The sequence below is a fragment of the Candida pseudojiufengensis genome, assembly GCF_024610245.1.
Source record: "Candida pseudojiufengensis strain CBS 10847 chromosome Unknown scaffold14, whole genome shotgun sequence".
In the NCBI taxonomy this organism is placed as follows: domain Eukaryota; kingdom Fungi; phylum Ascomycota; class Pichiomycetes; order Serinales; family Debaryomycetaceae; genus Lodderomyces; species Lodderomyces pseudojiufengensis.
Genome location: NW_026261536.1, coordinates 176,285 through 189,312, shown reverse-complemented (window position 1 = coordinate 189,312; position 13,028 = coordinate 176,285). Strand labels below are relative to the sequence as shown.

At 27.5% G+C, this 13,028-nt stretch overlaps 2 protein-coding genes across 2 annotated transcripts; one reads left to right on the top strand and one right to left on the bottom strand. All coding sequences in view use genetic code 12, as the record gives it.

Annotated features, from left to right (window-relative positions):
* Positions 1 to 48: 48 nt before the first annotated feature.
* Positions 49 to 1,806, top strand: KGF55_004376 (uncharacterized protein; the record flags this gene model as incomplete). Its single annotated transcript, XM_051759272.1, has 1 exon — positions 49 to 1,806. One exon carries the CDS (start codon positions 49 to 51, stop codon positions 1,804 to 1,806), a length of 1,758 nt encoding a protein of 585 aa, XP_051612936.1.
* Positions 1,807 to 8,676: 6,870 nt separating this feature from the next.
* NRG1 (Nrg1p) lies at positions 8,677 to 9,960 on the bottom strand (the record flags this gene model as incomplete). The annotated part of the gene is made up of 1 exon (XM_051759271.1): positions 8,677 to 9,960. One exon carries the CDS (start codon positions 9,958 to 9,960, stop codon positions 8,677 to 8,679), a length of 1,284 nt encoding a protein of 427 aa, XP_051612935.1.
* Between the last annotated feature and the right edge of the window lie 3,068 nt (positions 9,961 to 13,028).

The window sequence follows — 13,028 nt, the reverse complement described above, 5'->3', positions numbered from 1 at the left end:
AAGAAGCAATCTGAACTGAAAGGAATACAATAGTAGAACGATGCAGTAATGGCTGTCGAATTACTGTTCACAACATTACCGAGCTCAATTAGAAATAAAATCATTTCGTATTTACCCCAACATTCATTACTATGTCTATCACAAACAAATTATGAATTTTATCATCCATGTTTACAAAAATTGTATCAGAAAATAATTATATCAGAAACTCAACCGATACAACAGCACTCGAAAAGAGGAGTTGATTTTCAAAATAGCATAAACACTATAATTTCGGGGAGATCAAAATTTTCGAAAAACAAGAATTTAGAATTGAAAGTGATCAATGCCAGAATCTTAATATTAATTCAAGCTTTAAAAATTAATGTCGAGTTGATAGAATATGTCAAAGAGATTTATATTTTTGGAAACTTTAATGAAGAAATTAGAGATAGTCTACAAGAATTGATTGATATATTTCAAACTTTGGATATATGCCATATTTTTAATGCAGAATTAAGGTCAAACATTAATATGTCTCACTTGCAATTAAAATCAATCATTGTTGACGAAAACACAATAATTAATGGTCCGAAAAAGGAGTTGATAATAAGTGAAAATCAAAATTTGGATTTAACAAGTTTAACAAATATACAGAGTTTGATTATAGCAAAAGATAATTTCTTGGATTATTATAAATGGTGTGAAACAAATATTATAGGACCACAAATATTTTTAAAAAAGCTAAAGAAATTCAAACTCGTTTTCCATTCCTCGGATCTACAATTATCTGGAAATTTGATTTCTAGAATCAATTGGTTGACCATAAAAGAACTAGAACTAGTAATACCGTGTTCGAGCTCAGATGAAAATTACGTATTAGACTGTTTAGACTTAATACCAATTAATATACCGACGTTAAGAAAGCTTTCAATTGTTCAAGGTTCAGTTTTTGAAACTCATTCATTAAACGAGTCATTTGATTTAAACATTTTAAATTTCATATCAAATTATATCTCCAATCTATCTTATTTATCAATAAAACATAACACACCACAATTTGGTAATTTTTCAGATGGAGTTGAAGGAAATTATCATAGAAGATTTGAAACTTATTTATCATTACTACCTAAAATTATAACTAAATCCGAAAGTCCAAATTTCATTTTAAATCTACCAAATTTATTTCAAACTTTTGCTTGTTATGAACAAAATATGAATGCGATATTATGGAATGGATGTAAATGTGATTATTGTGACGAATATTTAAATAAACTCGATGAATTTTTATTTCGTCATAAATATTATTCAAAAAAATTAAACAAATATAAGGATTTGAATGTTTCTCATTTAATGTCGATCATAGCGAATGAATTAAATGAAAGACAAATTCAAGAGTCAAGTTTAACACAACTTGATCAATTATCATTCCCTCTATGGAATAATCTATGGGATTTTCATTCTATTCCAAATTCAAAAGATTTGAAATGTTTAGATAAACAAACTGTGGATTATGGAGAATATTCAGATGAGGATTTAATTGATGAAGAATTAATAGCAAATTGTGAGTTTAATTCAAAATTATATCAACATATCCCCAAGGCAATTAGTCATTATATAAATACAATGATTCAAGAAGTTTTAAATCTTAATAGAGGAAATGCAGAAGCAAGAATTGATGAATTAACTAATTTACAATTTAAAGATGGTGGTGATATAAATATTGATACTAAATTTAATTTAAGAAAAATTATTATTAATGGATTCATTTATAATTTCGGTAATGAAATTAATGGAACTCATTTTTATGAAGTCGTGTATAGTTAGTTAAGTTATTAATTAAAAAGTTTAGTTTCATTTGAAATTTGCGTTTTTCATAAGGCTTTTGTGCTTTTTCTAGGTAGGTTTGTGATGAATTAGTTCAATAGATACATTAATAATTTTGGAAATGAAATCAATGATACTCATTTTTATGAACTCGTGTATAGTTAAGTTACTCAAAAAGTTGGCATTTGAAATTTGCGTCTTTCATTAAGTTCTTTGTACTTTTTTTCTTGTAGGTTGATGATGATATTTTCCGCTTTATTAATTTCTACCAATATCGGATAAGAAGGTATTGCTAAACCAAAACTCATCAATTAAAATTAAAGTTTTTTAAACTCAAATGATTAACGGTTTTATTCAATTGATTTAAAATACTAAAAAAACCCTTTCTTAAAATTGTATTTGTATTAATTTTGCTCACTCGTATTATATTCGGAAAAAGTTGATGACTTAAAATAGAAATTTCTTTTGAGGGTTCATAACATGAAATTCTTCAACAATTGTTAAAATTGTTCGAAATTTTTTTCTCGAAATAAAAATTTTTATTGGAATACATGGCTTACTCTATATTCTTCAGATCATCACTATCTATGGGAGAGTCTATAGAAAGAAGTAGTAGTATCGGGGAGTTACAACCTGTATATCATCGACTATGAACTGTTGGAGTTTCTTATTTAATGTGGAAGATTTCTTAATTAATATGGAAGACCCTTTTTTCAATATAGCCTATCGAGTCTTGATTTATGAGTCTCGTATTTTGAAATAGAATAAAATAATAATTAATTGTGTAAGTAATAATACAATATTAGTAGGTGGAAACAATAATAGAATAACTTGATATAGAACATAACAAAGGTTCCATATAGGAAAACAAAGAAACTACAAACATATGGAATAGTTTCAGAATATACAGAATTTCATGTTACTAGCCCACCTTTAATTAATTGCTTGAAGAAGAAAATTAAATTTTTATAGTAATTTGCTAGCTTACAAAGCACTCAAAACCACTTAAAATTATTTTCCACTTAAATAAATGTTTAACTTCTTCCAGTAATAAATTTCGTAAGCTATTTCGAGGTAGATCCTAAGATCCTTAACTGAAAGATACAAACCAAGAATTGTAATACAAATCCTCTCTCATATCTCGCATTTCTTGTTGTAGTATTTGTGAAAGGTTAGTCTAATTTTATTATGATCAAGCATGGTTAAAAATAGAATGAAATTTCAGGTTTAATTTTGTGATACAAACTATTTGACATTTATTGATGAAGAACAATTAAATATTGTATTATTGTTTTGTAGGTATAACTCCCCATCGAAGGATATCAATTTTCGCAAAGGTATCTTTACTTAACTTTATTTGGTATTTGAATTTGTGAGGGTGGTTTAAACATTTTTATTCAAAACTTATTGTTTATTAACTCAATGGTCCAGCTTGCTAATTAGATTTTAATGACAATGCAAATTTCGTTTAATTTAACTTTATTAGTGTGGGGGATCATACAACTATTCCATTACTACATGTAACTCTCAGCCAAACTTTCTAAACATCTTATAAGACTGTCCGCCTTCAGGGTATCGACGGCTACTAACCCATCAAGTCGGCTTATTGCTTTAGTTCATAATCTAAACTAATTGATATTCCCATCCACAAAACTAAACTAAATCAACGACAAAACGGTTGAGTATGTCTAAACTAGACACAAGAATGTAAATTTCATTTGTAATAAAAGCCACTTTTTTTCTGTTTCATCATAGTTTTCGCAGATACTAAGCTCAAACAGTTTTGGCTTAAGATTGGTATGTGTCATTACTCGGTTTCATTCATCTATGCTGTGAGTAAAACAATTACATATGATTAGTATACCTTTCAATTCAGGATACACTATTAGATTAATGTTCACAAAGTTGAAAGACTAAACTCAAAAAGCTTAAACTTTAATTAAAATGACACCCGAATTAAAATATACCAAGGTGACATGAATTAGTTCTCTAATTTCCACTCAAAGACTGAAAATTACATGAGATACGCTGATTGTCTCTTACGAATAGTTGAACTTAACTTCAAACCATTCTTTAATTTAATCTTGTTAATTCAATCAATCCTAAGTTTAAAATTAACCTTTTTTTGTATTATTTTTAAAAGTCATGTTACAGTAGTGAAGATAAGCTCATAAAAAGTTTGAAGCTCAGAAACCCCTTAGTTTTATTTTTTTTATAAAATTTTTCTTTTATGTTTCATTTCAGATACATATTATCTATTTTCAGAAATTAAGGGAGTGAGCTATTAAGTTTATTGTACTTCTTTTGTGCATATACACTTAAAGATAGTTTAAATGGTTGTCGTTACTTATCAATTCAAATAAAATTATGGTTGTACTTTTACCACGTGTTTGAGATTGCAGTTGTTTCATGAGACTAGAAAATTTAATCATCAGGTCATAACAGGATCAGAATTTTGATTTCGTGTTGCAGAAGTCGTTGGAAGAAACTTCGCTGATAATTATAGCCTTCTTAAACTTGGTAAAGCTTTAATTCAAACTATTATGGAATTTGCGGGGAGCTCGGCTTGTGTTTTAAACCCTTAAAATTGATAGTTCAAATGAAAAAATTAACTTTAATCATTATCTTTTACATTCAATAATATCTGAAATAAAGTATAATAATCCTAACTTTAAAGTGTAATTTCTATGTGTTAGTATCATGATTTTTAATTGTCTCCATCATTCCAAAAATCTTTCTATAATGTACTGAGCTCAATTTCTTCCCAAAATTATATAAAATAATACGTGAGCTTGCACATTGATTTTTCGGGTCTGATGTGAATGAAAAATCTACATTCTGCAAAGGCTTGATTTATATCAGTATTGTCATGAGTTGTTTAAACATTATCTTATTCAATGTTACCCTAAAATGTTTTAAGCTCAGATAAAACTAGTTGAAACTTCTACTACCTTTTCAAAGAACTACAAGAAACGTTTTTAATGATCAAAGATTAATCCCGGTCTTAATATAGAATGAAACTTGATACATAAAATGTAAAAACTCAAACTATTGGCTCTTTACTATGCACAATGAAAAATAACTTCTCGCAATGTCGGACCGTTTTTCTTAAATTGAGTTGATGTATTATAAAAACTTAAATTGGTATTAAATTGAATACTTACATAGGTGTTCATTAGAAATTTTGTTGGCGTTATCTCAGCTATGAAAAGTTTAAATATGGTTGCAAATTTTATTTTTCCCCAATATTTTGAAACAAATGGTAGTGCGAAAAAAGTTTAAAATGTTTCATATTTTTAGGGGCCATATTAATTTACTGCTGTTTTATTTAATAATTTGATAGGAAGGTTAATCTTTTCACAACGAATTTTCTTGTTCGTGTCACAATTACTCTACTAAAGCCCTTTTTGAAGGGATAAGGTAGTATTGAAAATTGATGTTTAGTCGTGCGATGAAATATGAAATTAAACTTTGTCAGTCTCACGAGTTTTTTACCCTTGAAAAGCTTAAAATAATGTTGACAAAGTTACATGGGTTCAGTTGTACTTATTTTGAAAAAAATTATGCAAAGTTAAACTGAATGAATTAAGATTTTTCTACTTAGTTCTTATCTTTTGTAGGGTTCTTTAAATTTTCTTTTTTAAAGTTTCTTTGTATCTTGAAAAGTTTAACTTTAATTATAACGTTTACTAACTCGTTTCGTATGGTTTTTCAAAACCTTGAAATTTTATTATTGTTTCAAAGTGTCCTTGAGAGTAAAATGAAGTTAAATATACGCGTCGGCAAAATTATTTGACAAATTTATACGATGTTTGTTTCCATATTGACTATTATTGAATTTAAATTAGAATGTGCTTATGCTTAAATGCTTTAGATTTTCCCATCGACTAAAATAAGGTAAGCCAGGTATTCAAAGTACTAAGTGCAAAAAAGTAAGCGCATTTCTAATCAATCAATTAATGCAGAATTAACGTTATGTAGTATTTAGACGTGCTTACTCAACTTACTTTTTTTGGTTGACAGTACGTTTGTTAAAGTTTAATTCGAGGGATACAAAACCTTGAATAGTAAATTAAAAAAAAAACATCTGATTCTGAAACTTTAAATTTTATTGAGTACGGACTGTTTTATTCAAATTATGAATAAGCTTTAAAAGATGTATTATTTAGTAATAGTAAATGTACTTCAACTTAAAAACTATACTTTAATGGTCCTTGATTACTTATTACAGAATTATGAACATACTCAAGTTTTCAAGAAAATAAAAAAGTTTCTAAATATTTAAATTTGAAACGTTACACTGATCTTGTGTAAATTTCGTTTCCGCATATGATGTCATGATAGATTAATTTTTATTCAACGTTCTTGTCAATTGTCAGTTGCAAATAGTGAACTCAAAAGGCATGAGTCAGACGTAATGAACATAATGCAAAATCCTGCAAATTGATCTCAAAATTCTCAAATCAAGGAATGTATAGCTCAAGATCCAAGAAATTTTGATACGTAAATTCACTTTGATGGTTAACATGAAGTTGAAATGAATTACATGCAGCTCTCTTTTATGATTTTTTCTTCTTCTTATCATATGACTTTCCTGCATGCCAATAGTTATGCTTTTAGAAAAAGTACCCTTTTTTCTTCATTTCTCTGTAACGTAAATTTATGCAAGATGTTTCAGCTCTCGAAATCAGGATATCGTGTTTCATGTATACCAGATTTTTTGAAGAACAAATGGGTCATAATTAGAAGACGAATAATTCTATGAACATTAATTGGACTGGCAATTCAAAACCTTTGATACTCCAATGATAAAAAGGGTTGATTACAGAATTAATGACTAGCTACAAACTGACCTGCATTAATCAGTATTTAGAATATTACGGGAATCAAATTCCTGACATGTTTACACAATATTACATAAACTAACTTGAGAATCGTAAAAGACATCGAATTATATTCTACTGCTTACCTTTGCACATGGTTCATAGTTTAGACTTTAAACAATTGTTATCTGATGTGTAGTGTGTTACAATGCAACCATTGGATTAAGATCGTAATTAATGAAACTAACTCTGAACTGAAGGATGCAAGACGAACCAATTCTATAAAATATACTTATGAACATACGTCATATCATTAATGTAAGCTCAAAAGTACATTCAAGGAGTGTGATTTATTAAGGACAGAATTTTCTTGGATAATATAGATGTCAACTTGATTATAAATGATAAGTTCAACATCTGACTTTATCAATGTTTCAAAAAAAAAATGTGATAACACTAACTTTGAGTTTAAAAGATACTATTCGTAGATACGATCAATGATTAAATCGCAGCATATAAGGCTCGATCGTCTTGTAACCGAAAACATTAGGATGTATAAGTTTTATAAATTCGTATTTGGGAATTACCGCTTTAAATTTAAGTAAATCCTTTTTAAATGCAAATTCATGCAAAATCCTGCAATTTTCCCTCTTTCACCAAAAATCTTATTAGTCTACATCAAAAAATGTATTTTGATTTTATTAGATCTAGTCTCCTTACTACCATAAAAAAAGGTTTTGAAAATAATGTACTTGCATGATAATATATTTCCCTATAAAATTGATCTGTGATTAAGAGTGATGCGCTACAATCAAATGTCTCGTAAAACCTCGTAGACTTGACTGCTGTTAATTGATCTCGTTTGTTGCTTTACTGTTTGTAAGAGCATCCTGCATTTTTTCCTTTTAATTACCACGTTATTGAGTCACTTCACGTTGAAATGTAGGGTTCTGTTTGGTTTGGTTGTACCTGAGCTGAAAAAACGCGCATTCTTTCATCTTCCTGTCTTTAGTTTTAAAAAATATCCACAACTCATATCACTAAGGTCAAAATGATTTGTGACCTTTAAACTAGCGTCTTGCTACAATGATGTAGCTTACAGCAAAGTGAGTATGCTTGAAGTATAGTAGTGATTATTGAAGTTTATGTTTATCAGAGAACAATAATTCAAGGAAATATTATTTATTGTAAAAATGGGGGGTTGAAAAACTAAATTTTAATCGGAAAAGTGATCTCGCTAGACCTTTTTTTTTACCATGAAAAGAACAAATCATGGAGCGAATTGAATTAAACAATAGAGAAGCGAGTTATAAAAGAATAAACTAATTTAGAATTGTTGAATAAAGCATTATTATTACTATTTCACCATCGCTACTAACTATTAATTCTTTTAAATTCTTACCCATAATAATTAAATTTCTCGCTCAATTAAGTAATGAAGTTTCGCAAATTTCTTTTTTCGAAACTAACAATTTAATTTAAATCTAATTAAATCTAATTATTTAATTGACAATAGACTAAGTCTACTAACCGTAAGGTGACAAATTTGATGTATTACCTTCGATTTAATTATAGTTATTGTTCATTATTTTAGGGATAAAAGAAATTTTTCAAACGTTTATTCGGACAATTGTTCCTCAAATATGGACTAAAACTTGTTGGGATATGAATTGTGTTACCCTCTTTTTGATACTTAAATTCGCGACACTAAATTTTGAAACTTGCAATATTTATATGAACACATCAATTTTTATTACAGATATTGAGTAACTACAGTCAATATTAATGAGCAAAGTAAACATGTACTAACAATATAAACTCTTAAAAAAAAAAAGAAAAAAAATAAAACCAATTAACTAAGTGAAAACCCAAACAAGTAACATAAAACATTAAACTGAATAAAACAAGTAAAAGTACAAAATTTTTTATAACAAAATCGTAATGAATCATCACTAGATTTAAAATATAAAAAAATGAAAAACAAAATTGAAAAAAGCATACAGTCATAACATAAGGCATGAATAAGAATTGAAACTCAACCTTGTCTCTAGTAAGTTCTACCTGAATGTGAGGAGATTGGGTATTGATGTTGATGAGATGTAAAAGTCATGTATTGAGGTGGAGGAACTGGTTGTTGATAATGTTGTTGATGTATTATTTGTTGTTGTTGAACTTGTTGTTGATGATAATTTTGTTGTTGCTGTTGTTGAGCTTGAGATTGAGATTGAGCATCAGTCTGATCTTTTCTTTCATTACCAACTTCTTTACCATTATCAATATTTAAATTATTTTTAATTGTATCACGTAGATTATTAATACTTTCACTATTATCTTTATTTAATTGAGAATTATAATTATTATAAATTCTACTTCTTTTATTTTTACCATTTGTATGAGTTTTATAATGTTGCATACAATTGTCTTGTCTTGCAAATCTAGCTTCACATGAAGGCCAAGGACATTCATGTTTTCTTTCACCAGTATGAATTCTATTATGTCTTGCTAAATGACCTGATGTTGTAAAAGATCTTGAACATACTCTACAAACATGTTTTCTTCTTGGATCTTTTGGTGATAATGAAGTTGATGTAGAATTAGATAATGGTAATTTAGGAGATGTTGAAGTTGAAGTTGTTGATAATGTAGATGATGTTGGTGAAGTTATTTGATCTTGATATTGATTATGATTTTTTTGTTCTTGAAAAATTGGCGATGCTTGAGTTGTATTCGTAGACATTGTTGATGTTGTTATAATAGATTTAACAGATGATTGAGGTGAAGAATGAGGTATATCACCAGTTGATGAAGATCGTATTTTATGATCAAAATTTGTAGTTATTGGTGTTATTGGATCTATATTTGATGAAGTAGATGAATTTCTAAATGATGAAGTCATTGGTTGTGGTGCAACAAATTGTTGAGGTTGATATGATACATATTGTTTCTGAACAACAACATTATTAGTTGGATTTAAAGGTGGAGTAGGTAATCTATGATGAACCGAAGGTTGTGAATAGTAATTGTAAGGAGAAGTAACAACTGAATTTTGATGATGTTGGTGTTGGTGTTGTGAATTAGCAAAATTTATGGGTATTGATGAAGAAGTAGATGAATTACTATTACTTCTTGATTTGAAATGCATAAATGATGATTGTGTTGGAGTTGATAATGGTAAAGAAGGTATTGAAGTTAACAATTCACTAAAAGATGGTAATGACTGTAATTTTGGTTTAGATACATTTGGTTGAGTAGGTGAATTATGTAAAGAACTCATCATTATATTGTTATTGAATATATTTGAAAATGATTGATTATGATGATTTTTAATCATATAATATTTATATGCTTTATATCAATTAATAATGGTATCTCAAGTTTGAGTTTATAATTTAGTTTAATTTATCTTTAAGTATATCTGATATGTTTAAGTGTTTTATTGATTCTTCTGGTAATACTTTTTGAAGTTTATGATATCTTATAAATTATAAATTTTATGAAGGATATTTGATATTCTTTTTATATAAATCTTAAAATATTTAGGAAATAATTAAAAATGTATAATAATATGCATCTTTTTTTTTTGTAATATTATCTTTATTAGAAGAATAATAATAATAAATTACAAGTAACATTTTGATGTGTATCTTACTTTTTATTTTAATTTTATTTTTTTATTTTTTATTTTTTTTTAATTTTTTTGGTTAGTAAGAAAAATAAACTTTCTGACACAAAAGTTAAGATATAATTATAAGAGAAATAGTACACAAACTTTATTTTTTAGTGTTATTTTATTTTACATAAGATGCATTATAGCTTAAATTAAAATTTGTACTACCTATTATGTGACTATAATATGCAGTACATTTATAAGGTATGCATAATTTCTTATTAGCTTCTTTTTATATATTCTTTTAGTTAATAGAGTCTTTACACCTCTTATTTTCAGGATTCTATCTTATATACACTACTCCGGTTGTTCTTTATACTTGATAAACTTTGTGTTTTTATTTTAACTTAATTTAGTTAATAATATATCAAATTTTTTATCTAAGCTTTAAGTCTAAACTTTAATAGTGATGTAATTATATGTCTTTAATACGCCCTTGTCTGTTGATCGAAGTTATCGTCATTGATTTTGCGATAAATAGATCTGAATGTTGCCAGTAATATATATGATATCAACTGTTCATAATCAATTATTTTCCAAAACTGATTTGACTTAATCTTTCATTAGTTTACTCACTCATAATCTAGTAAGGGTATATCATGTGGTTTCAAACAGCTGCCTGGCCATTTGAAGGCTAGACTAAATTTGGGCCAAATGAAATGGTTCATAACTTTACTAGTTCAAGAGTTTAAAAATTATTTAGTGTAACGTCTTTTAAATTCTTATATAAAAATGATCTGCAATTTTTTAATTCTATTCCTTTTACATACTATACACACATTCAATCGCTGATCAATTATTGTTAACTGACTTGATTCATTTTTTTAACAGTTTATACTTTTCTTCGGTGAAAATATAATAATTATGAAAATCATTTTTTAGATTGTATTTTTAGTTCTCTGAGGTCAACATAACCAAAGAAATAAGTATTTAAAATTATCTCCTTTTCCTCCTATAATCTAATCCACCCACGTCTTGAATTATATGATATTTATTTGATGTTTATTTTTGTTTTGATTTATTGATCTGTCATGATAAAATTTAACCATATTAGGACATCTGTTTTCTAATGTTTAATTTTTTAATCCAACTTGCTTTTTTTGATTCATGAAAGTAAAGAGGGCTTTAAGAGGATGGATTAATTAATTAATTAATAACTGATGATCTTACGGTTAAATAGTACTCCGAGATCGATCTTAACTTTAATTCACCCAAATTGTGTTTTTTCCTTATCCACAATGCCATTTGTATATATGTTAAAATTCATAACTATAACGCTAATCTTTTCAATTAACTTTCCAAATATCGTATAAATCGCGATAAATAAATTCAAAATAATGGAACAAAGAAAAATTAAAGATCTAGCTCGTACTTTCGTACATATTTCGAAAAAATGTTTAAAGGTTAGAAATTTAATCTTATTGTTAAGATTGAAAAGTTTTAAACAACAAAATGAAGGCGGTTTTTTGATGCCGAACATTAGTGATGATAACGACTTTATGAGAATTTAAATCGAGAAATTGGAAGACGCGTTCTAATAATGGTTACGAAATTACTACTTTTCAAAGAACTCCTAAGGCACACCAATTACAATCCACGTTTATTTGATTATCATGACAGTTTGGATAATTAAGAAGATCATTACTTCAATTATTTGATCACCTTAATTACATGCAAAATAGAAAGAAACAATTATAATTATAAATGAACCCCTTAATAGTTACAAGGCGGGTAGATCATTCAAATTGAAGAGGTTTTTGTTTATTTGACAATTTTGACAATCTTGTAATTTAGTAGGATTGATATTTCTTGATCTTACTCTAGGAAATCTTGGGGTTTGATTGTAGTCTTAGCTGCAATATTTATCATTGGGCCAAGAAGTGGAGTTGAATTTATGAGTTCTTGGATTCAAATTGTTATTGACCTCGCAAATGAAACTTGTTTCTCTAGGACAAAAACTGATTAAGTTTGACTATACCTTTGTAAAACATTAGTGCTTGGTAGAACCTCTTAAGTTCAAACAACACTTTGTAATTACAGATCTGTATATTCCAATAGAATTGTAAACGTTTCCATCTAGACTCTTGAATAATGTTTTAACACAACATAAATTATTTTAAGGTTTGCCTTGATATATTATAATTCATTTTTGATCATATGATCGATTCAATTTGCGCCTTACATTGGTCTATATAATATTTCAATCCAATTACGCAGTGGAGTTTAGGTGCTCATTTAATGTTCATTCAGCATTAAGTTGCATAATTATAATATTTTCATTGGCTGCAAAAAAAGGAAAGAAAAAACAAATCTCGGCCCATGAAACCACAGTTTTTTTAATTCAAGTTTCATATTAGATCTTAGTGCTTGCATTATCACTTTATGGTAAGTCAAAACGGTAACCAGATTATTAGAAGTAATTTTCTTATTCTGTTGTCAAAGACTAGTTGAAGTAAATCAAGATTTGCTTCAATTTGATGTTGACAAACGTTGAAACAATAGATTGAAAAAAAAAGAAAATAATAAGATCTCGAATAAGGCGAAAAACCGTATTTTAGATCTTTACGTAGCTTATATTCCATGTACACCCTATCGTCTCGTAATGATAGAGCTATATGGTCGTCATCAGTGATTTTTTGACTAAAACTTAGAAAATAGAACTCCGTCAGGTTATGAAAATTTACTGTTGGTCTTCTGTTTCATATCGTAATCAAAATTATTATTATTTTTTA